We start from the raw sequence: 19,035 nt of genomic DNA on the forward strand, positions 1-19,035 counted from the left end.
TGATATGCTGTCTTTATTTACTAGGGAAGATAATCAGGTATCAAATAGCCTCATTGCTTTCTCTTTTGTAAATAAAGGAACAATATTTAATGTGCTTGAATCTTCTCCTTTCCCTTTCTTCTTTTACTTGTGTCTGATTTCACATTGCATGCCAAAAGTGGGTTTTCTGAAGAGCATCCTGATAGCCAAAATTGTTGTTTATAATCTGTAGCTCAAGTTGAAAATCCTTAAGGTTGAAAATGTCTAAAAATCAATGTGAGGCAGTTTTAGATGATGATTTTAGAGATGGCTTATGAGAATCTAAGATTGATATGTCTTGCCTGTCTGCACACATTTCTTAAAAGACTTCAAGAATAATAGCTGATTTCTTCTGCCCTCTTAAGAACCAGTAAAAGTAAAAAGCTTTTTCTGTTGTTTGGGGGAAACATCCCCTTCAGCCCATGCACATGCTTGAGGTACCATTTGCAGTAGGGCTAGTTTGAATAAAGGTAGACTTTAATACCTGTTTTAGTGTTTCAATAATCAGTGCCTTAGACTACATATTAATTTAGAAAGATGCTGAGCACTTGGCATAAGATTGTCTTCAACTATGACTGCCATTTACACAAGCTGCTAATCCTCAGTATCTTTCTATAACTAAATGTAAATTTTGAGATAGGCTTAGTGATTTCAACAGGCTTCAAGTTTTCAAGGGCAAACATTAATACACCCTGATTAGAACAGTGGTTTTTCTAGTTCATTAAATGGCTATGGGTAAATAATTTAGGCATGTAATTTTCATATGTTGAAAAATTTGTATAACCTTGCCTAAGGTGCTTTTCATTTTAAGAAAAAATTAGCCAACAGGAAAAAGAAGCTGCATTAGTTTCAAACTGATTTGAAAAGTACTAGACAAAATTATTATTAGTAAGTAGGCAAAGGAATGCAAAAAGGCTACAGAAATGAAATGCACTCTACTTCATAAGAAAATGTCAGAAAAAGAGGCCTCATAAGAGTTTGAAAATAGGAGAATTACCTGACTAGGATCCTAATGCAGTAGGCATTCTCCATGGTTTCAGGGTGAAATAAATGGAGCAGGTTCTGATATACGCAGTATTATGTCTTATTCATGTGCTTTAGTTCTTCCTTCCACAGTCTTCTGAGGGCTCCATTTAAAATAACTTGGAGGCCAAACCAGAACTGGATTCTCTTGCTGTCAGTTATGGGAAGAAAAACGTCCTGCATTCGCTGTTTGTCTTTTTAACGTGCATGTATATCACTGTGTAGCTGCATTTCTGGCAACTGAGGTCTGTTTCTGAGTACATCAGAGAAAGATAATAATATATATTGTAAGACCATAGTGAGAATTCTTCACAGTGTTTTTCTGGGGCAGAGTGTGATCCAAATGTGGTGCAAACTCTCAAACTTGTCAGGGATGGAGCAGAACAGCATAAGTAAATTCCTAACAGAAAGCTTGACCTGATGAGGAGAAATCAAAATTTTTAACTATCTACTTAAAAACACTGAAATTTTATTTTTGATTGGTGAGAAATTAGTTGACCTTGTGAACTTTCAATTTCATTAAACTTTACTCTGTTATAAAGAGGGACTTATTGTTTTAGAATAATGCCTGCTTAATTCCTTTTGCAGTTATTTAAAAATATTTTGAATTTCCTTCTCTTTTTCAAAATGGCATTATTTGCATTATAACTCTTTTTCGTCTTAGAACATATTATATTTGTGGGGATTTTTCCCCTATGTCTCCTGAATGTAATTGTTTTACAATAGCTGGCAATTGAGCTTTTTGCATAAGAGAAACAAAAATGGTATCAATCTTGTATTGCTGAACTGAGTCTTCAGGAAAATCAGAGGGAAAACAGCCAGGGACTTTATCAATCCTTTAGGTATCCTTCATTTCTCATTTTGGCGTGCATCCATACAACAGGTTGCCCTAATTACTTAAAAAGGGACCTTATTAATTTGGATGTTGGAGATCCTGTGCATTTTGGTATAATCTGCTCTGGTCTGATGACTGAGACATTCAGTAAATGACACTGCTATGCTGCTGAACCAGCTTGTTAGAGTGTGCTAGTATTGCTTCCTCCTCTTTGAAAGGGAGGGGTAGGGATGAGGTCCTGCTGATATCATATTGCTTTATCAGCTGCTCAGCCGTTCAAAGCAGGGTAATAACTGCAGCCAGGGAAAATCCTCTTCTGTTTGTTTAATGGGTCTTTTCATGAAAGCTCTGCAATACCCTATTCCATAAAAAAATAGTCAGACCAGTGAATGTTGCTGAAAACTAAGGATAGTGAAACATCTGTTTCTTACTAAAGTCATCTCTTCCCTGGGCATGATTTACTTTCAGTAAAATGTATTTTCAGTGCAACTTCCTACCACTTCTGTTTTATCTTATTTTTCCTAATGTTTTCATGTTTTTTTTTCTTTTGTGGCCTTTTAATTAGCTTAATAATAACATTGTGCTGCTCATCTGCATTCCTCACATAGTCCAAGAGATCAGCTCTGCCTACAGGGTTGAGAGGCTGATTTTTCTCTCTGATAACTGGTGTAGCTGATTGTCCATGTTTCATCGGTGTAACATCTCCCTTTCTTCTACTTCTTCACAGTGGACAGATCTTTAAAATTTATCTCCAAAATGTTATGATTTGCCTTGTAATAGCCAAGCTGCTCATGTCAAAGAATTAACATTGTCATTTGACTGTTCTTGTATCTGATGCCCCATCATTATTCAGCCTTTGCATCATCAGTATTTCAGGCCATGAATTTCTGTAGACCTTAGTGTATTAGGGGTGGGGGATAAGAAATTGCAACTCCAATCTTTCTCTTCCTCTCTATCATTATTTATTACTAGTGGTACTGAAGTTCATTGCCACATGTTTGTGCAATTTTTTTTTGTTTTTGCTTCTACTTTTTTTTTTTTTTTTTTGAAAAAGAGTGGAAGCGCAGGTGTTAAGTAGCTCCAGTCTTTCAAGAATTTGCTGTCATTCATGCACACTTCATCACTCATTGTTTCAGTGCAAGCCCCCTCAATTCCTTTTGGAGCTGTAAGCAATATGTTCTCCAAATTCTGCCCGGGTCTTATAGCTCCCTTTTCCACTGAGAGGATTGGTTCCAGCAGCTCCAGGGAAATAGTTCTCTTTTGCCCAAAAGTAACACTGCCAAGAGTAAGAGCTGCCACTGCAGCTGCCCTGCATGTGGTTTAAAGTTTTATTGCAGGCAGGAGATGACTACAGCCTAATCCCTCCTGCATTGTGTTTTTGAGAGCTCAGAGGACATGGACAAAGTTACTGAGTGCACTAATGTTCAACCAAACTAGTGGGTTCACTGAAGCTGGGAGTGCAGCTACCTATTCTAGTTAAGTGACACCTGCAAAATGAAAACCCTTAGGCCACCTGCCTGCTGATTGTTAAAGCCACAGCTGCAAAATGAGAAATAAATGGTTAAATCACAATTTCAAATTTTTGAAAATTTTACCATCTCGAAATTCCTCATTCTTTCAAAACCCACTTCTGGTCTCAACATTCGAGCATGTACCTCCTGGTGTCTGGACAATGAACCCATTCCTCTTAATAGATTTGCAAGGCAATAGGCAAAGAAAGTGCCATGAAAATGGGTAGAAGTTCCAGTGAAGAATTCATTGGAAATTTCCAAAGTGCTCTGGAGTGAGGTGTGCTAGCTCACTCTGCTGCAGTGGAGGATACAGGTTCTGCTCATCCAGTCTTCCTGTAGATCTTACTGGCCTCTGGATCAGAATAAGTAACTCGCTGGGATTCTGCCCTGACCCCACTTAAAATGTCTCAGGTGCTTTTATAGCCAGTGTCTCTCCATCAGATGTAGGCTGACATTTCCCCCATTTTAGAAAATGAATATTTCTCTGCTTTGATTTTTCATTCTGCTTGCTTGCTCTGTCCCTGTGATTTAGAAAGATAGTATAAAATTTTTGCTTTTGTAGCAGCAAAATGCTGCTGTTTGAAATAAATACACCAAGCATCATGCAATGTTTTGTTGTAGGAAGAACACCTGAAGCTGTATCACTTGACATGGATTTTAAGTGATAATGTTAGACATTTTTAAAAGAGATTTGATTTGGGAATTCTGATAAGGTTCCATATAGGAATCAGCTGGATATTTAGACATCCAAGAAGAGTACTCTTATATCCACTGCATATACCCGTCAGAATTTGAGCTCATTATTAATGTACCACTGTTTCAGAAACACCGTTAACACCTGGACCTGCACATTCTTCAAATGGCAGTATGACTGGCTGCCTTCATTTTCTGCAGATTGTCTCTTAAAAAAACCTTGACAATATACTCATTGCATCACTGAGCTCCATGTGGCTGCACCAATCTATTAAAAATTGAGATTATCACAAGAGCAAGATTGTAATTGGCAAAATAAGAAGTTGAAAAACTTCTAGATGATCTAATCAGATTCTAGTGTCACGCTGTTCTGTGATGCTGAGCACCAGGCTTCATATATAGGTCTTGGTATATGTTACCTGCTCTGGTTTTTTTAGGGGGAAATTTTTTTTTCATGAGAATACTGTTGGTTTTTTTTTCCCCAGACAGTGAGCTCAATCAGCTCAGTCAGCCCAGCTATAATATTCTATCTGCATTAGCACAAGAGCTTTCCTCAGGTGCAAATATATTTCTACCACATAAGCAGCATATGTCATGAGCTTCTATTGTGCAGTGCATATGCTGTTCCTTGTGCATAAGGACTGGTGAGTCCTGTTGTGTTGTCATAACGAGGCACACATTCCTCCAATGTGTTATGACTGGGCACCAGGCCAGACACAAAAGGTTTCCAGTATCAGAGAAGTACAGTGTGCACTTCACTGCTTCAGAATGGGGGTTTGTTCTGGGAAAATGTTGGTTGGTTTCTGTGAAAAGCATTGGGTCAGGTCCTGAAGCTGTGCTCATCATTATGGTGAATGGATGTGATCCCAAATGTTCTTGTTTGTTCAAACAGTTGTAGTTAAATGACACTGTAGTGAAGAAACAGTTATTTTTATGATGATTCATGGGAAGATGCATAAATATGGTCTGTTAATTATTTAAATAAGCTCTCCAGCTGAATGGCAGCTTTAAGCCCTTAATTATCCTGATGCAGTAGCATAGTTTTGCCTGTGCCAATGAGATTGGACACTGCACTACTAGGTAGGAATTCACGTGTGTTAACTGAGCCAGTTTTATGGTCTTCAAAAAGACCATAAAGCCAGCTTTATGATCCAAAGGCAGCATTGCTTTTCCGATAAGCCAGCATTTCCAAAAAAGAAAATCCTGTGTAGCATACCTGGAATTCAAATGAGCCAGCTGCTGAGCCAGCACAGCAGGACTTCTGGAAGTACATTTCATAAAAGCCTCTCACAGAGTTTTGACTTTTTTTTTTTTTCAGTTTAATGAGAAAAGTAAAAAAATTAGAAATGAATCTTTAAAAAGCATGTTTAGGAGAGGGCTCTGCAACATAAACAAGATAGGAAATGTGAATTGCAGAGTATATACCTTTCTGTATAGAGTAAATCAAAACAGATTTTAAAGGATATGTAAACAAGCATGACTTGTAAGCCAGGGAGTCCTTCTAACAGAAAATTGCTGTCTTCTTTTATAGTAAAGAAAACCATTGTTTGTTCCCAAATGTAGGGAAGGGCCTTCCTGCACAGACATCGGCAGCATCTGCTTCTTTGCATGTATTAACACCAATCTCTTGGTGAAATCATTCCCTCTGTGTAACCTTACTGAAGAGCTCACAAGCTCTGTCAATGCCAGAAGAGCAAACTTTTCTCCTTGGAGGAGGGGCAGAGAAATCTGTTGAGGTCAGCCGGAGTCTTCTGCATTAATTTTCTTCCCAGTCTTTTCCTGATCCACAGCTTTGAGGTCCACTAAAGCTTTCAAACTCTCTTCTCTTCTTACTAAGGATCAGTTTCATCCTGTTGAGGTCTTTTATAATTTTTGCAGATCTAAAGCAGATATCAGAGACACTAAGTCTAATTTAATGTCAGAATTTTTTTATTCTAGTTATGAGATTGTCAGTGGAAAGAGACTCCTCAGCACAGGTGTCTGAGAGAGCTGAAGGAGCAGGTTCTCTGTTCTGCTCCTTTAGCCACTTTGATATGGTGCATCCCTCACAGAGGAATCGTCTTTTCACTTTGAAGCTAAACAGTGTCTTATTTTAGTGTGTACATCAGTTTTTAACTAACTTTTGATTTGGCAATATTGCTGCCTGGTTGCACTGGTTTGAGGGAAAATGTAATCTCAATCAGGAGTTTCCTTTTTTTCCCTTTTGCTGCTAATTTCACATTATGTCTCAACAACACAGGCCCCTCTGTTTTCAAAATAAGTTTGCCAAATCCTGTTCTCTTATTTTTTTTTAGAATTCATCTCATTCGCATAAATGTTTTAGGAAGAATCACTAAAAAAAAACCCAGTTTCTTCCACCATGTGAACCTTTATGAATGTTGTAAGTTTCTAAAATAGGACCTTATGATGAAATGTGTTGACTCCCTGTAGGAAGAGGATGTCATAGCCCTTTACTTTTACACTTGCTTTTTTCTTGTTGTGAAATTCAGATTAAATACTCTGGTTTTGCTCTCACTCCAGTTTGGATTATGGACAGAATTAGTTTCTAAAAGTCATCTCACTGAATCGTAGAAACAGCTCTCTCAAAGTGTAGTACTAAAGTATTTAGTAGGTACTTTTTGGAATAAACAAAACTCTTCCCTAACTGAGCATATCAAACCTCTGTAGTGCTTTGTTGTTAGGCTGGGGTTTTCATTTAATCTGTCCTGATGGTCTGCAGCGCTGTGTCTGCAGTGATGCCTCTCAGTTCCTCCTCCTTCTCCTCCTCCTCCTCCTCCTCCCAGCTGTCACTCCCAGATCATGCAGAGAGTAGGTAGAGCTTGGCTCTGTGAAGGCAGACAGGCATCTTTATGAAGTCTCCAGTCCCTGTTGACTTCCTCATGACAGCACAGTTGCAGTGGTGTCTCTGTCAGGGTCCCTCAAAAAGGTAGCTGTGGTTACCATGGGTATGAAGAGAATGATGAGTTTACTTGTGCTGCAAACAGTGTGGAAGCAGTGTTGGGATAAATTTAACTTGGCAATGCAGGCAGCTACTCAAAGATCATTTACATATACAAAGTAAGGTTGGAAGAAATCACATATTAAATATGTTTCCTGGCAAGACTTCATTGTATTCTGCCTCTGTGGGGAAAGGGAGTTAAGAGCAGTTGGGTCCTCTACTGGTTCAAGGACCTCATTTTTCATACTTTTGTTAAAGCGCAAATATTAGCTGAGGCTGATTTTTTTTTTTTTAAATCCATGTGAGTTGTTAAAATTTTGTGGTAATGTTTTGCTTCCCTCATCCATACTGGCACATTACCTCGATGTTTTAGAAGACAGCTTCATCATAAATCACTTCTTATGCTCAAGGCAAGTGGTTTTATTACCCAAGTATAATGGAACGATGATATTCCACTTGATGCTTGGAAGAGTCAGCCTTTTTTTGAACCTCATTCTGTTCTTGCTACTTCTTTTTTCACTTTAAAGAATAAACCTCAGTAGCTTCCTTTTTTTTTTTTTTTTTTTTTTTTTTTTTTTTTTTTTTTTTTTTTTTTTTTTTTTTTTTTTTTTTTTTTTTTTTTTTTCACAAAACAGCATCGCTTTTGAACAGCAGAAACAAGTTTATGGGGTTGGTGAGGAGGTGCCTTCTCTGTTTTTTTGTTGCTGTTGTGTCTTGACCTCATTATCTGTGTAGCAGATACTTCATGTGACTCTTGAAAGAATTTATCACCTTTTTCTGTTAAGTCAATGTTTAGATTATTCACAGAAAAACTTCCAAAGAACTACTCCAATCAGTTTGTTTTCTAATCGCCCTTGTTTTCTCTTAAGTCCATAATTCTGATTTAATTTCCTGAATGAATGCAGATCAGATTAAACACACTCTTCTGCACATTACCATTGTGAGTATAGAATGGTGGCTTTTGAATTTCTTTTTCATTATGCCATGTATCATCTCTGCAAGGATTTTTTTTATGACTTTACTAGCATTTACAGGCACAGAAGGAAGCAAAAAGAATTACAACCTCTTTTATATATAAAACAAAGTAAAAATTTTAAAGTCTGATTTTGTCTGTAAAGTATTATGGGTTCTTGATTAACACCTTTGTTCTGAAGAAGAATCATACAACTTATATTTTCTGTATGATTTATCTGTTTCACTATTTTCTTTCTTACCTGAGTGAGAATAATGAAGGGATATTTTTATGACAGTTGGCTAAAAAAACATGGACATTTTCTCATGAAAGACAAATAATTTTTGCTAAAATACAGTTTTTAGGTTCTGAATGAGCCTTATAGTGCTTTCCACATGGGAAGAGACTGCCTTGATCACACAATCTCACTTGAGTTGTTTTAACTTAGAATTGACATGGATTCCTGGTTTAGGAATGATATATAATTTTTACTATTCATTTAATGACGTAAGGCTTCAATATTTTAAATCTCAAGGACAACGAAGAGGCATATAGTCTTTATTTTTCATGAATCCAAATTAATACAGTGTTGCCATCTTCGCTGATAGACATTGTTTCTTTAGCAAAAAATTAGGTGACTTTTTCATTGCAGATGTGAACCCTGGAACATCTCCAACTTTCCCAAAGGTAAAATGTGTTCAGCCTCAATCTAACAAACGTGTAACTGCGTTACACAAACAAATAGATTTACTGGCCCTTATGGAAAGAAAACTGCAAAACCGAACTGATGAGGTTCTGATGTGAAAAAATGACTGGTATTGAGGCAATTCCATTTCTGACTCTTATCTTTTGGATATTAAACTTGACACTCAGCTGTCACCCATCGTGCCCAGTAGAGAGTTGAAGGAAGCCTCACTGCAGTTGTCAGTCAGCAGACTCTGAGTCAGCATGCATAATACATAAATAGTTGCTGATTTTTTTTTAACCTGTTGTACTAAACCCAAGTGCTAAGTTGAAAGATGAAGTTCTTCTCTTGTTCTTCACTACTACACGTGCTTTGTGCTCACTGGGATTATCAGGTCATAACACACCACTTTCTCTGATTGTGGAAGGTGTGGTTATGATCTACCTAACAGTGACTCCTGAAGGGAAATGTGGCTGAAGGTGGATCATCTGGACAAACGGCTTAGCACCAGGACAGACTGTGAGAAAGAGATGACATAAGCTTCTCCTCTTCCAGACCAGATGGGAAATTCTGTGTTCAGAGGTGGCTCTGAGAGTGGTGGACCTGCCATAGAAAACCCCTGGAACTTACACTGCTTCTCAAGAGCCATATCTCAAGCAGTAATGTACTTTCCTCTAATGAAAAGGAAAAGAACTCCTAGGTTTTTGACTAAGTCATTAGGTATGTGTGTTTTGCAAGAATGGAGCAGATTTTTGTTGAAAAACTGAACCTCCAAATCTCACTCAACAGAAAGAGACTGCTGATTTGGAAATGGCTCTGTGGTGATTATTCTCTTCCTCTTGTTCTCAGTTCCTGAGACAGCTATTGTCTCCCATGGTACATCACAGCCAAGGATTCACTAAATGCAATATGGTTTATGCAGCAAACGGGAAGACTGGAACAGAAATCTTGAACATGCTTAAAAGAAAAAATGATAAAAAAACCTAAATATTTTTACATTCAGCTTGTAACTCTTGTTAGTTAAAATTCCAAGGCATTTTTCAACAGAACCCTATTTTTTTAAAGGAAATTTTTTTATTAAACTTTGACACTTTTTTATTAAACTTTGTTTGCTCATCAAGTTGACCTAACATTAAAAAAAGAAAAAATTCTGCATATTGGTTAGCCCAATTTCCATAAACCTTGTCTAAGGAAAGGCAGCTCATTTGCATGCTGATCTTGTTTTTCATTCTGCTCTGAATAATACCACAGGCTGCATGTTCTTTGTCTTGTTGAACTCCAAACCATCGCCTTTCTTGAGGATCATAGGATCTAACAAGGGTTAAAGCATTATTTCAGTAATATGTAGCTTTGTATATTCAAAACTTGTAGTGTAAAGGGGAATGCTTTTCTTTATTAATTATGCCAGCAATTGGGAAAGAGCTGCTAGGAAAGATTTGCACTGCTGCTCATCTAATACATGGCAGTAATGTGGGATGTTTTTGCTTTCAAAGCAGAATACAGGACAACATGACTAATTGTGTTGCTAAAGCAGCGTAAAGCTCACCGTAAAGTAATTATTCCCTTGCACACTGGGGACTGATGACTCTTTGCAAAATCAGATGCAAACACAAAATTTTTTCTTCTATTAAAAAATTAAGGCAATGCAACAGCCCTCAGTGTGCATTCATGTTGTATTTGCTGGGAAATTTTCTATATCATGCTTGGGTATGGAGATTTGAACAGCATGTTGTGTTTCATATCTTTCTGTCAAACTGTAGCAATATCAGCTGGCAGTACAGGTATTTGGCCCTCAGTACCCTGATGTATTGTAAATCTGTTACTTTTATATAAATATACTTCTTACCCTACAAATGAAATTAGAATCTGATATGATTTTGAATAGCAAGTTTCAAATGAGAAGATCATTTTATCTTGTCTATTGGAGAATAAAAGAGCACAGAGTGTTATCTGCAGTGTGAACAGCAGAACCCCAGTAGGTTTTGGAATTTTCTTTGAAGAAACCATAACCACACTGATCCCTGGAAAACATTCAATCCATTCCAGATTTGAGAATTGTAGATTCATCTTGTGTTAGGAACTCAATTTTTAAAAAATAGGATGTTAAACCATGCAAGTTGAATTGGTACCTCACTGAGAAGCAAATTATCAGTACAGAATGCAAAAAAGTTAGTTTTATTTTTTTCAAATAATTGTTAATGCTAAATAAAAGCTAATTTCCATTATTAAGTTGGGGCTTGATTGCCATGACAGTGGTGGTTATTTTTAGGGTTTGGAACATAAATTGGAAAGAAAAAGTTTTAAAATGTAGAACAGGCAGAACTCATGGTGGCAGGCTTGGGATGAGAAGTGGTGGACCATGAAAGGATAGTTGGGGCTAGAGAGGGTCACCTGAGAAATAACAGCTCCTGCTCTTCAGTTGTTGTCCCAGGCTGCTGTGCCTCCTGTATCTCCCATTTCCACTGTTAAGGTCACACTTGTTCTCCAGCACTGGCAGGGTACACAGTGGTTTGCTCCTTCATTTGATCAGTTAGATCCTAAGATGTTTCCAGTGGTTTGGTCTGGGTAACTAGTCTTCACTGCGAAGTGGTGGTGTTTTTGAGTAAAACCAGAAGACTCTTGGGTTCTCCCTTCCTCCTCCACTTCCCTTTCCCATATTGGTCCCTTAACTCTCTTTTGTAAGCCACAAATCCTTCTCCACCATGCTGTTATGTGTGAGATCCACTTTGCTTTCTTTATAGCAGGTGTCAAAACTCATTGCTTTGGATTGCTTAATCCCACCTCATCAAAAGGGAATTGATTGCTGCTTAAAAGCATCACTTACAAGGCGATGCTTACAAATCTCTTTATGTTGACATACCTGTGAGCAGTGACTGTTTCATCTTATCCAAAACCACAGTTGTTAAACTGCTGCCCTCTCCTCCTTTTTTGTTGATTGATAGCCACATATTGTGAATTTCTGCATTGTGTTTGTTAAAAATTGTGTGGAAGAAGGATGATCTTTATAGTGTTTGTATCATGCATTAAAATAAAGTGTTTGGATCCTTGCCTGAACTACCAAGTGCCCCTACCTTAAAAATGGTTAAGACCCCTAGTTCTTTTCAGCCTGACTTCTATGCTTGAGAGAAAGTATAAATATTGTAGGTGGTTTGAGTACTCCAAGGCACAGAACTTGTTTGTAGCTGGCTCTCAAATGCTGTAGCAGTAGTTGGGCTGGAATATTATTAAAGAAATGGATTGGAAAACCAGTTAAACAAGAAATTGTGCATCACATATGGTTCATTTAAGAAGGGATTTCTCATCAAACTCCCTGTTACTGGACCTGATCTTACTTTTAAAGTCAGAATGATCTATTTCTTAGCTCCAAGTTCTATGTTAAATTGGTCTTGATAAATATTCTACCTTGCACTGGAAGTTTCTGATTTTGTTAGCTGGTTTTAATATTCACCTATACAGTTCCTTAGCTGCCTCTGTCTCATCTAAAACAAGAGGTGATTAAGAACACAGGTGATTAAGATTTAGAAGGATCTGATTAATTTTCTTATATTCATAATGTTTCATGAGAGAATATTCCTTTAATTTGCTACGAGTGGTTGCAAAACTGAGTACCTTATTTCTAGATTTAAACTGATGCAAGAATGAGTCTCTGTTTTTGATGCACGGGCTCCCTCTCCTGGTCTGGGAGGTGCTTAGCACCAGGAGCCTGATCAATGCAGAAAGTAAGTGGAAGTTATTTGCATATTGATTTAGGGATATAATGTCTACAGTGTCTCCTAACTTCTTCCATGTTTAATGACAGAACTGCGCTCTCTCTAATAGCAGCAATGAAATTAACAGGGGTGTTGTGATGAATGAGAATTGCAGGGTCAGGTTTATCTTATTCAAATGCCAAGACATCACAAGGACTGAAAGCAATGTGCTACAAATAAAGCAATATTTACAAATAAAACCAGTGAATTTGCACATAGAAATAACTTCATGAACATATACTCTCTATATGCACTGATACTTCATCTTTGTTTCTGTGACACCATTGTATTAATATTCTTAGATTATTAACCCATTAGTATTGTAAATTGCTTAAAAAAAATTGAGACATTAGAGTCATAAAGCACACCTCAAAGGTAAAAAAATTATCTATTTTAGAGGTCACTTACTTTTGCTTCAAGTTTTTAATCCCGTTTCTAAATTTTATGAAGTAAATCTGTAGCAAAGTTGAAGAGAAATTTTTTGTGTTTTACCTTCCCAGTCTTGCTTCTGAGAATTTTTATCAGCTTGAGTTTATTGACATGAACAAATCTTTACATAGCTTAAGAAGTGAAATAGATGTTCTAGAATGGTTCCTCCTTTAATGCTGTTAATTCTTATGTAAACTGTAGCTGACATAATTAAAAAAAAAAAATCAATCTCTTTGGCTCCAATGATTTTGAGTAGATGCTGTTTTTCACATTTTTGGACCAAAGACTTACATGCTAATTTTAGACTTGCTTTCTGCTGAAATAACTGACCACAGAATGTTATAGGGATTCAAGATATGCAGGTCCAAAAGATTTATTCAGAAGATCTGTGGTGCAAGTAGGGGCAGGGCTGGGACTGGCTTTTGTACATTGGTGACAATGCAAAACAAGCACAGACTGATGTAAATTGCTTTCACTTTAGAATATCAGCCTTTTATTCCAGGGCCTGAGTTTATCACAGATATTCAAAGGAGTCTGTAGCATTTTCATTCATGTTAGAAATTGAGTGTAAATTTTGAAAAGAAAAATCTTACTAGTGAAATATCAAATTCCAGAGTTCATTTAGAAATGTTTTGCTAGAACTGCTAATTCAGGTGTTCCTCTTGGCTTTACTTAAAGCAAGTGTTGACAGTTATGTCTTAGGAAGCAAAACCAGGTTTGGGAGAACTATTATAGCAATTTTCTCAACTTACCTACTATTTTTTCCAAAGACACTGAGGGTGAACTTTTCACATGAGCAAAGAATCTAAGACACATGTGAGAAGTGTTAAGTGTTTTGCTACTGTGAGTTGGTCTGACTAACATTGCAAGAAGACAGTAGAAGTGAATAGAAACAACGCATAAAATATGAGTCAGTAAAGTCTGGGTCTCTTGAGAATTTGCTGGTTTTATGTATTCTACAGGCACGTTAAAATGACACCTGTTTGCTGAGCAGTTTTGTTATGCCACACTCTTGATTATCCCCTTCACCATCTTGTAAATCTCCTGTCCTGGCATCTAACAGTTATCTCTTCACTTTATTTAGGTTTATAGGGATTGAAATTATTTCTGAGCTAAATTATCTAGCCCCTGTAATGCCAGTGCTCTGAGATAGCTTGATACTTTTCTATGGAAAGTAGCTTTAACATCTATTGGGTAAATAGGCAATATGACAGGAACACTGCCCTCCTATCTCGTTTACTGACTTACTTTACTGCTCTAGTACCTTGAAACCATAATATTATTTTAACATTTTGTACCTTCTTCCTCGTCCTCATTCCCCAACTATGAAGCCTGTTTAAAGTGTAGACTTTAAGGTACACTGAGCTTACAATGAGAAGTAGCTTTCTATAGTGCTATGACTTGTTAAGTCTTTTCCATTAAAGCAATGTGTGTTTTTTTTTCTTCTTTTGTGCACAGGTACTTGGAACACCAAATGAAGATACGTGGCCTGGAGTCCACTCTTTACCCCATTTTAAACCAGGTAGGCTGAAGTACCAAGTCCAACCAAATTCTCTCCCTGGAAGTACAGAACAGAGATAGCTGCATCCCTGCCCACAAGCTTCAAAATGACTTGATGTGCAGTGTGTGAACCATAATGCACTTCTGCTGCATTTTATTGTGCTCAGGGTGTGTGTGGGGTTCTTTTGTTTAATTTATTTCCCTTTTTTTAAATTTTCTTCTGTTTATTACAGTATGAGCCCTGACCTGCTTGCATTCCTCAGCCACCAAGTATTGTACCTTTCAGACTGCTGGTAGGGTGATTCATAGTCAGTATTACTCTTCTGCAGGGCACACCAAACTTTGACAAATACTAAAGGAAACTAAAGAGTAAAGACATTGTGAAAGCTGAAATCATTACTAGATCATCTGTTAGCACCATTCTGCTAAGTTCAATTTTTTTTAATACATATTATATTTGAAGTTTTCATATTCTACAACCATCCTTGAGAAGCCATTTCATCATCTGATACCTTTTTGTGAGAGGAAGCACCTTGTTCCCTAGAAACTAGACAGATGTGGTCAGCTTCATTATGCTATATGTGTCTTTGTATAATACTATACATAGTATTTTGAATTTCTGAGTGGGGATCTTAGAAATACGTTTTTAAACACAGCAAAGAAGGTGAATGAGTAGGAGATGTGTTGGCTCTTGAGGGTGATCAAATACTGGCATTTGCTGTCCAGAGAGGTTTGCCATCTTCATTTTATTCAAACCCTGGCAGGACAGGACCTGAACAGCCTGAACTTGTTGGACCTGCTGTGAGTGGGTTTGGACTAGATGATAAAGAGAAGGTTAGTAGATGCTCTTGGATTAAGGACTTAATTGGCTCACAATATCTTTTGCTAGGATGAATCATCTGTGTATAACCATATTACTGAAGTCTGGACATAAGTAACAGAAATTGACCCAGGAATCCACTTTCAGATATTTTTACTCTTTCAGGCCTAAGGTCTCTCAGTAAACTCCTGATTCTCCTTTACTGTGATAATACTCCCTTCAGCTTTAGTGATAAACTGTGACAACCTCTATCATCCTAGGTCATTTAAACCTAATTTCAAAGTCATCTCATAGGTCAACCATAAAGAACCATTTTCATTTCATCCTGTCTTATACATCAGATCTTCAGAACCACAGTAGCTTTTTTAGGCAGGAGATAAGGCAGAGGAGCTGTAAAAAGGATAAAGGGATCTAGGTAGCTCTCTCTCTCTCTCTCTCTAGAGAAACAAATACATTATAGGTTTTACCCTGATAGGAAGACAAAGCCTCGAGAAAGAGGAATGCAGACAGCTATCTTGCACTTTGCTTTCAGTCTCTGTCCGAGATTTACTGCTGTTTAGTGAAATCACACTATAGTGAACTCTAGAACTTCTTTAACAAGTACAGTTTTTCACTGAAATACTAAAAATACTACAGTGCTCTTCCCTAAAACAGCTTTTGTGTTTCTCCTTCCCAATGCTAATTGAAAGGTGAGCATATACACAGGATCCTTACAGAAATATAGGGGTCTGTAACAGCAGTCCAAAGACATTGGTTTTAACAAGAATAGTGAAGAGAAGAAAACCAGGAGGTGTTAGTGAGTGCTGTTTGGGCTGATTTGTTTTTATTCTGTGTGATACTGTAAAGTTTTGAACAGTAGATGGCAGCCAAGAAATTTCCTGGTTTCATTTTTCAATTTGGTTCCCAAGCGTGTTAAGGGAAGTGGGTTTATTACCATAGAAGAATATCAGGAAATAAATCCACTGTAGGCACTTCATTAAATCTGATTTTTATATAGGCATTGTGTTAGACTTGCTCTTATTTCCTCCATCCCAGACTATGGATTTTCTCAGCAAGGAATACATAATTATACAAGTACAGGGTTGGGACAAGAGGAAAAATGCCTCCAAGATAGAAAATGGTCACTCAGTATTTTCACCGTTTCTGCATGGTATGGTCTTTGCTCTCTCAGATCCTTTCCACATCTGTGAAATATGTACATTAGTAAGTCAGAGTAATTACTATTCTTAATGGCAACTATTTAATCATTCCAGGGCCTGTTAATGCAAAGTGCTGAGCCCCTTAATTCCCTTGCATTGTGGAGGTCTGAGAGTACTCAAAAATAAAATCCCTCTTCTGTACACATACTGTGTTCTTTACTTCCTTCGTACCACCCTATATCTTTGATGACCTTGGTAAAAGGATTTTTGGTTTGTTTTACGGTTCCTCATTTGCTGATTTTAGAAATTACAGCAGTAGGAAGCATCATCTAACTGGACAACCAAAACTGGTTTACATACCCCAAAACTGAGTAGTTAGATTTTATGATGGTAAGGTATGGAATGGTCAGAGCAGCAAAATTCATCACCTCTGGGATCATTCTGGTATACCAGGTATGCTCTGGACAAAAAGCTCTAACCCATGGGCTAGGCTGGAATTAAAACTATTTGCTCAGGCCTTTAGGGTCGTTGGAGATGTTTGGTCATGGATACCAAGTTCTCTGTTGCTTCTTAAAAATATTCTTTCCTTCATGCCATTCTGTGCACAAAAGCTTTCTGCCTACGGCAAGGCTGTATTATCCCCTTCCACAGTTGCTCGACCAAATACACTCCCCTCCCTGATGGCTGGAAATTGTTGTTACACTTTAGCTTTCGTGACTGACTTCTTTGGAGCAAAGATGGAGGTTAAAACTTTAATAATACACTTAAGATGGCTTAATCTTTTCCCTGTCTTAGCCGAACAATGCAGGAAGGACCGTGACATGTCTTTCCAAGTCTGAACCAATTCCATTGTTCTTCATGATTTGTGAAATGACTGTGTTTAAATATAAGTGATATGGGGTTAAGTAATTCTTGTGTTTTGCATGTGTTTGTGAATTTAAGACTGATAGCTGCTAACAGCGTGATAAATTGATAAGTGCAGAGAGCACTGGTGATGATGATATCGACATCCACTCAGGTAAGGCTTTGGTGCTATAAACTGAGTTGTGTAAGCACAAACCAAAAGGATTTGAGCAGAAAGCATCAGTGATAAATAGGATAGTTTAAAAAATGCTAGGCACAATAAATGTCTGTGGAGTTGGAAAGATGATTGAGAGTAGAAGCAAAATTTCATTGTATTTCTTGTTTGCATACAGGCTTCAATAACTAATTTTCATGCTGTGATTTGATAGGGCATGGTCCTGTGCTGTGGAAAGCTAATCACAGTTTACGAGGAGGAACATGTATGAAAAACATGGCATTAGTCTCTTCTTTACTACAGTGGACAAGGGTCTGATTATTATGGAAAGCAGCCAGTGCATAAACAATGATGATCTCTGGCATCTTAATATGCAGGAGCATTTCTGAGCTTGAATAAGAAATGTGTTCCTAAGGCTAGCTGTGAGTGGATCTATGTCATCTAAACCCCTAACCTTGGTGATTTTAACAGATTCTAATATTGAAAATAAAATGGTCATAATTTTGTTTGCCATTTTAAAAATCAGCAAACAACTTGTATTTTATCTTCCCACTTTGAGATTTCTGATTACTTTCTATGAAACAAATACTCCAAATAATATGGAAGATATTTAAAGGTAAAAGTTGACCTGGTCTTTAAGCTTTCTCTGGGCCCCAGCCGTGGTCCTCTCAGTTTGCATTTGTACATTGTGCACACAGGCACATGTATACTCATGTTCTGCTTAGTAAATTACTTAAGGATTGTCTAAATAATATGTTTGAAAGTTCTGAAATACTTGAGAAGTGTTTCAGTTACTTTGGGTTACCTTTGTGATTTGCTTGTGATCTCAAGACTCTTGAGAGAGTCTTCAGATACTCAGGTGTCACCAAAGAAACCCAGCAATTCTGGATCAGTGTGAGAGTAAATTATTTGCCTCAAATAGGAATATAGTTTGAGAAAATTATGAAAAAGTGTTAGTTGCTGTTTCAAGAAAATCTTGAGTTTTCATCTGGAATAGAAGTCCCATGTTATTGGACAGAGACACTGTAAATAATGGACATGACCAGCTGACACAGGACTTGAAAAACATGTTTTCACTATTTATTCTTTTGTTGCAGTACTTTCAGAAATGTGTAAATTTGCTGCACTAAAGCAGATCCAACCACCGATCACATCCCTGGACCTGTATCTCCAAGATACAGGCATTTGCTATGTCTTATCTACATGAGTAGAGATGAAGCAGTATTCCAAAACAAGCTGCTTCCTTACCAGTCTTGTGTCCATGTCTTCCTGATTTTTGTGTATTATTCTCTCCATTGTTGTTAAATCTCCCATTTTTCTTAGTCTGGAGTCTTGCCAATTTTTCATCTCCAGTCATTTGTCCTGGATTCAGAGTCCTACCCAAATAATTGAGCAAGATAAGTCTTTGGATCACAATCTACACTTAGGCAAGTTTTCACTTTTCCTGCATTCTCAATTACTGTTTGGGACTGATGCTGTGCAGCCTCTATCCTGGGAAGTTAAATAGAGATTTATCAGAAGGTACTGTCAGTGAGTAAAGTGGGATAAGGTAAGAGATGGTCACAATAGAAAATAAATGAAATGACCATGGCCATGAAGAGATGGTGATGATCAAGGAGAAGAAGTAACTTGTTAGGAACGTGGAGAAAATGTGAGAATGCTATGTCATGTCCACTGTGCATCAGTTCCCTTACAATACTGTTTTTAGGTGAAAGAAGGTTAAAT

The 19,035-nt window shown here is 37.4% G+C and overlaps 1 protein-coding gene across 1 annotated transcript in view; it reads left to right on the plus strand.

Moving 5' to 3' along the window:
* CDK14 (cyclin dependent kinase 14) overlaps window positions 1–19,035 on the plus strand; it is a 229,171-nt gene that overhangs the window by 117,275 nt on the left and 92,861 nt on the right. The window contains exon 9 of the mRNA XM_027893192.1: window positions 14,292–14,355. Coding sequence (XP_027748993.1) covers window positions 14,292–14,355 — 64 coding nt within the window. The remainder of the gene's footprint in view (window positions 1–14,291; window positions 14,356–19,035) is intronic.

Source organism: Empidonax traillii, unplaced genomic scaffold (assembly GCF_003031625.1).
Source record: "Empidonax traillii isolate 1590-97213 ecotype Southwest subspecies unplaced genomic scaffold, ASM303162v1 scaffold384:size1533304, whole genome shotgun sequence".
Classification (NCBI taxonomy): Eukaryota; Metazoa; Chordata; class Aves; order Passeriformes; family Tyrannidae; genus Empidonax; species Empidonax traillii.